Source organism: Phialemonium atrogriseum (genome assembly GCF_030411735.1).
Source record: "Phialemonium atrogriseum strain 8032-3 unplaced genomic scaffold QBC33scaffold_7, whole genome shotgun sequence".
Classification (NCBI taxonomy): domain Eukaryota; kingdom Fungi; phylum Ascomycota; class Sordariomycetes; order Cephalothecales; family Cephalothecaceae; genus Phialemonium; species Phialemonium atrogriseum.
The window spans coordinates 323,969-329,968 of NW_026848144.1; the positions used below are offsets into that span (position 1 = coordinate 323,969).

The 6,000-nt window shown below is 56.0% G+C and overlaps 3 protein-coding genes across 3 annotated transcripts in view; 1 reads left to right on the plus strand and 2 right to left on the minus strand.

Moving 5' to 3' along the window:
• Positions 1 to 757: 757 nt before the first annotated feature.
• On the minus strand, positions 758 to 1,523 carry QBC33DRAFT_513356 (uncharacterized protein; the record flags this gene model as incomplete). The annotated part of the gene is made up of 2 exons (XM_060425973.1): positions 758 to 880; positions 978 to 1,523. 2 exons carry the CDS (start codon positions 1,521 to 1,523, stop codon positions 758 to 760), a joined length of 669 nt encoding a protein of 222 aa, XP_060285329.1.
• Positions 1,524 to 1,921: 398 nt separating this feature from the next.
• QBC33DRAFT_605410 (major facilitator superfamily domain-containing protein) lies at positions 1,922 to 4,303 on the plus strand (the record flags this gene model as incomplete). The annotated part of the gene is made up of 6 exons (XM_060432278.1): positions 1,922 to 2,898; positions 2,971 to 3,078; positions 3,138 to 3,162; positions 3,246 to 3,856; positions 3,959 to 4,173; positions 4,271 to 4,303. Exons 1-6 carry the CDS (start codon positions 2,376 to 2,378, stop codon positions 4,301 to 4,303), a joined length of 1,515 nt encoding a protein of 504 aa, XP_060285330.1. The 5' UTR covers positions 1,922 to 2,375.
• A 26-nt stretch (positions 4,304 to 4,329) lies between these two features.
• The window catches only part of QBC33DRAFT_532311 (glycosylphosphatidylinositol anchor biosynthesis), a 2,975-nt gene continuing 1,304 nt past the window's right edge, over positions 4,330 to 6,000 (minus strand). The window contains exon 4 of the mRNA XM_060427366.1: positions 4,330 to 5,850. Coding sequence (XP_060285331.1) covers positions 4,593 to 5,850 — 1,258 coding nt within the window. The 3' untranslated portion in view covers positions 4,330 to 4,592. The remainder of the gene's footprint in view (positions 5,851 to 6,000) is intronic.

The following is a 6,000-nucleotide window of genomic DNA, read 5'->3' on the forward strand; positions in this document are numbered from 1 at the left end:
TGCCCTGATGATCCGCCTGTCCCCATCTCGAAACGGTATCAAAGTCGATTAAGTCCCTGCATCATATTCCAATATGTAATCGGGTGAGCAACCTCCCTGCGGGTTTGAAGCAGCGGCAGGATGCAGTTGGACCACTTCATCGTCCGTGTCGGTATCTGCCGCACCCGCACATGGAATTTTCGCGCCTCGCGTTTCTCTGCCAGCATCCTCCAGGCTTCGACGACCTCTTGTGACAGGTGAAACGGCCAAGTACTTTCCCAGGTGACACAGCAACAGTTGTTAGCAACAGCGAATCTGAAGATTCCTCCTTCTCCTTTCCCAATCCCATTGTATATCTCCATCACTTGCAATCTCGGCATGTCCTTTGCAGCAATAGCCGCGAACAATAGCAATTTTTTTATTGGCTGTGGCTTTGAGGAGGCATCGCTTCGGATAGTGTTAGAGGTCAGCGTAAGTGAAACTAGGTTGTCCCATTCACACCACGCATGCCCCAAGACACAAGCAGACATGTAGTCCGTGAAGAAATCAATGGCGTCAATGAGAAATGAGAGAGAGACAACCTCGAGATGAGGAAGGTGGATGTGACGAGGTTGAGCTGTACATATGCGTGGAGTGCTGCGGCCGTGATGGAATCTTTCATGATCCTCAAAGATCCGTAACGATTTCAACGTAGGTGGTAAAGCGTCTAAGATGTCGCAAAACAACATGGCATCAGCCATCAGGCTTGCGTCATCCCACTTGCGCCATGGCTCGTAGGTCAGATGTCGAAGACGAGGTAGCTTTTCGGCAATGTCTCTAAGTGAAGCCATAAACAAGGGGTGATAAGTCTGGCGGCGAACACAGAGCTCAGTGATAACTCGGACCTCCGGCAGGTCAGTAGCTGGAAATGGACCTAGTTGTGAAGTGCCCATGCATTGCATTATCCTGTCATGTTCCGGGGATTGAGTTACAGAAAGTCGATTGATTTCGGAAGGTACGCCTTCGTAGATGGCGCTTGATCTGTCGCTGTCGGTCCAGACGTCGAGGTCTTCGATATCTCGCGGCACGGCATCCTTCATGGAGTGATCCGGATCGATGGATGAGAACGCGCTCAGTTCCAGGGCGAGGCCTTTCTGGTTCGATTCTCCTTCCAACCAATCCGCGAGGATTTCGAAGAGATGGAGTAACCCAGCTGTGAGGGTCATCTTGTTCACCTCGCTGAGGAACTTGGATGATTGCCCGTGACCGCGTGATTTCAGCTCGATCCTGAACCAGATGTGCCGAACGTATGGCCGTCGCCGGCCCGTGACTATGCGATCGAATTCGTCCAGGCAGGTGGGCAGCACCCGAAGCCGCCGAAACGTCTTCTGCTCAAAGAAGACACGCCACTCTTCACTTGTCGTCGCATAAGAGGCGAGTGGGTGTGGGATCGAGTCGTGGCCGGTGGATAACCACTCCAGAATCATAAGCCGTATCTCGACGGGCAGATCATTCCAGTGACCACGGCTTTGGTTGCGTTTTGTGCGTCCGCTCCGGAGCTGCATGGTGATGACTTTGTTACCTGGGTAGGTACGAAGCTGTATCTTGACCTAGGTATTCTCGATGCTACTGGTCTTATCCTCGATGGGAGGTCAACAGGTTTCCGGACTGTGAACGGTCTCGTCAGTAGGGAACGTAATAAATAGTAGTGGGACAAGACTTTGAGTTTGATTATTGAGTTTAATTTTCCGGGTTTATTTCTATTTTCTGAAAGTTCTGTGCTATTCGAATGTGAGGTGTTGGGGGCTGCGATTTCCCGAGTTATGGGATAGGTAGCGAAGGTTACCGGGTTTAGAATCAACCACGGATATCCTCCTACCTCAATCATTTACAAGCGATTTGAATCACTTATTTTGCAAACTTGAGCCGTAAAATCCAACAGCTTCACACCATCGACCGACATTCACCCCGAATTCCCGGAAATAACAACCAAAACCTAGCCGAGGTTCGGAAGGAGGGATTGAAGGTGTAGATTGCCAATCCAACCTCTGGCGTTGTTCGGAATGCGGCGCCTTGTCCAAGGGGGCGAGTCCCGTCACACAGACTGCATTCCGATCTGCGGTCTGGACTTGTGGAGTGACTAATGGCACTGCGTCCTGTCGGTCAGCAGGGATAAGGGATTTCCATGGAAGGAAGGTGGTTGAATAAGCTCCTGGTGATCGGCACTGTGGTATTTATTAAAACCTTGTGCATCGCCGGACCGGACCTCTGGTGCTTGGGGCAATGCAGCTTCGCGTCTTCCCCGTAGAGCCTAAAATCAGGGGTCGCCATGTTTGGAAAGGAGACTCGTAAGTAGATTTCTATATTTCCGTACCTTGTGTGGGCGATCTAGAACCGCCGCTATCCAAGCGCCGTCCATGCTGACCCCAGGGGCAGCTGTCAAGGATGAGGACCGCAGCCCAGGAGATGGGGTTGGCGAGATTGTCACGAGCAGCACCTACAGCCCGGAAGCAGGTGTGGCTGAATACGACGAACTCCATGTCCCCTGTCCGCCTCACACAACGGAGAAGAGGCTCATGGCCAGGATTGACATCCGCCTGCTTCCTTTCCTCAGCATCCTCTACCTCCTCGCCTTTCTGGATCGGGTCAACATCGCCAACGCCCGCTCGTTTCATCTCATCGATGACCTCCACCTGACGGGCGTCCAGTACAACACCGCCCTGACCATATTCTTCGTGCCGTACATCATCTTCGAGATCCCCTCCAACATCTTCCTCAAGCGCTTCTCGCCCCGCATATGGCTCTCCGGCTGCTGTCTCGGCTTCGGCCTGCTCACTGCCCTTCAGGGCCTCACTCAGAACTTTGCCGGCCTCCTGGCGACTCGCTTCTTTCTCGGGCTATTCGAGTGCGGCATGTTCCCTGGCTGCTTCTATGTCTTAGGTATGTCTGAACCTGAGGGGGGGGTTTGTTTGCTTGGCCGTTGGTGGCACTGACGACTACTCCGGACGAAAGGGATGTGGTATAAGCGCGAGGAGTCTCAGAAGCGATACTCGTTGTTCTTCTCGTCCACGTCTCTAGCTGGTGCTTTCGGCGGACTTTTGGCCTCGGTTATTGGAAAGAGTAAGTCGTAATCCAAGAGAGAGTACCGGAAACGAAGCACCAGCTCACATGCGACACAGTGGATGGGATACGCGGCTTCCATGGGTAATTAAAGCCTCCTCCCCTTTATTTGCCCACCCCCTTCCGCACCGTCATGAGCCCCTTTCCGTTAACCCGGTCCAAACCAGCTGGCGCTGGATCTTCATCCTCGAGGGCTGCCTCTCCTTCGTCGTCGGCGTCATCTTCCTCTTCACCTTCCCCTCCTTCCCGGAGCAGGCGGCGTGGCTGACCTCGGAGGAGCGCGCGTACGTCAAGACGCGGCTCGAGGCGGACGTGGGCGCCAACGCGGCGGAGCGCGGCGTGACGTTCGGCGACGTGGCGGCCGTGATGCGCGACCACCGCGTGTGGCTGGGCGGGCTGATGTACTTTGGGCTGATCGTGCCGGCCTACGGCTACGCGTACTTTGCCCCGACCATCATCCAGGGCTACGGCTTCGACCCCATCCAGACCCAGCTGCGCTCCGTGCCGCCCTGGGCCTCGGCCTTCGCCTTCAGCATGCTCGTCGCTTACCTGAGCGACCGCGTCAAGCACCGCTTCATCTTCACTGTCGCGCCCGTGTGCATCGCCATCGCGGGCTTTGCTATCCTGCTCAACGTCCACCACGATGTGGATACCATGTACGCGGCGCTGTTCCTCATCTGTATGGGCACGTATAGCGCTATGCCTGTCATCGTTTGCTGGTTCAACATGAACCTCGGTGGGCATCACCGGAGGGCGATTGGGACGGCCTGGCAGATCGGTATGTATTTCTCTTTCTCTCTTCTCCCTCCAGACGTCCTATAACCTTTTCGGGGTTTTTGTCATGTGTCTGGACAAAGGGCTGACGCGCCAGGACGAAAAGGATTCGGCAACATCGGCGGCATCATCGCCACATACTCGTTCCTGGCCCCGGACGTCCCGCTATACACGAAGGGTTACTCGATATGCGTCGCCTTCAGTTGCCTCAGCGCGCTGTGCTGCGCCATTTACGCCGTCTCGGCGACGTGGGAGAACAGGAAGCGCGATAAGACCGCGCGCGATATTGGGCTGACCGATTACGAGAAGACAGAGCTAGGGGTAAGCACATACCTATTCTACTTTGCTTTCGTTGTTGCGTGGATTCTAGACCGCGGGTATGTGTGTGTCGGGTTTCGCTGACGTGGCGTTTGTCTAGGACTTGAATCCAGAGTTCCGGTACTTGCTGTAAAGAGCGAGCAGGGATGGGAAGCGTGGTCTTGATGAGCAGGTCTTTTGCCACTCACAAGGGTGTAATGCGTCCCCTTAAGGGCTGTATAAACTCCTCGAGGCTTGGAAAAACGGCCAGTTAGTGGGGCCCCTATCTATGATTAAAATTAAAAAAAAGTCAAGCACTCAGAGAGATCCGTGGGCATTGCGTATAGTACATATCCACATCCTCTCCATAGGGCCTATGCCAGCCCCAAAGACATCCTGCAGCAGAACGGTGATTCCACATACTCTCCCCAGTCTCCCTCAGATCAGCCATCAACCTCGGCCTCCACCTCCTCCTCCCTCCCCCCAACCCCCGTATCCCACACAACAAGCCTCCCCCTCCGGCGCCAATCCTCGTTAAACAACCCATTAAACGCAGACCACCTCCTCGTCAAGTTCCCCCCGACCCCGCTCCCGTCCCCGCGCCCGACAACCTCGAGCAACACCCCCTCGACGCCCTCGAACCCGACGACGAACCTCGGCAACCCCAGCGGCGGCAACACCTCGCGGCGCAGGAACCCAGCCGGGTCGTCGTAGAAGCGGTCGGCCTCGTCGCGGTAGGCCGCGCGCTCGGCGGTCCCCGGCGCCGTGTCGAGCGGGGGCTCGCAGGTGAGGGCGCGGGCGCGCAGGCGCGGGTAGGCCAGGTGGCTGCGCCAGGGCGTCGAGTGGCAGGGGGTTAGGAAGAGGGCGAAGAGGGGCTCGGCGCCGTCTTCGCTGCCGGTGGAGGAGGAGGAGGAGGAGGAGGAGCAGTGGTGGTGGAGGTCTAGGCGGTCTGGGTGGAGACGCTCGAATTCGGAGCGGAGGAAGTTGACAGCGGAGATGGGGGCGGGTTGGTGGAAAAGGGAGAGGTAGCCTGCTAGGAGGAGGTTGATCGATAGGATGCTGGTGAGGATGGATTTGTGGCGTAGCGTGGAGGGGCGGGGCTGGGTACCGGCCGGTTTGCCCGTAGGTGGTGGTGGTGGTGCCGTGAAGAAGGAGGACGCGAAAGGCGCGGCAAGGATGTGAAGAGCCGGCAAGAGCGGATAGATGAAGCGAACTTCCTTGTGAGAAACCATGGAGAGAGTGCCCACAGCCGTGAAGACGGTAAATGCGAGTGTCCTCAGTGTGTTCGATTGGAGGATCGAGCTCGTGCCAGACGGCGAGCCCGACTTGTACAGGCCGAGCAGTGTAAATGGGAGGAATGTGGTTGTCAGCAGTGGGATGCCCTGGGACAAGTAGTAATGCCAGGGCATGCGGCCGTAGAAGATGGCTAAGGATCGGGAGACGTTGAAATGCAGCCACTTGTATGGCGGAAACGCCCAAAACCCAAAGTACAGCCGATCCGAGACCACGGATAGAGCCAAGATCGATAAACCGCAGACGGAAATCTCCCTGACGAGGACTAGCAAGGACTGCCGCTGGAGAGGAGACGTGCCATCAAGTGTGAGCCGTGTGACGACGAGGGTGAGGATTGCCAGCCATATAAAGACGTTGGTCGGACGCAGGACGACGGCAATGGCAGAGAAGACGAGTGACATCCGCAGGCTGCACAGTCGTGTTTAACAAGTTTGGATCTCAGAAAAGAAGGGGTTGGGGGGGGGGGGGGGGGGGGCAAACCTACTCAGGGGGCCCGTTTGTTTGAAAAGCATCTGTTTTTTATTATTTTTCTCACAAAGTATAAACCACCGCCAAAAC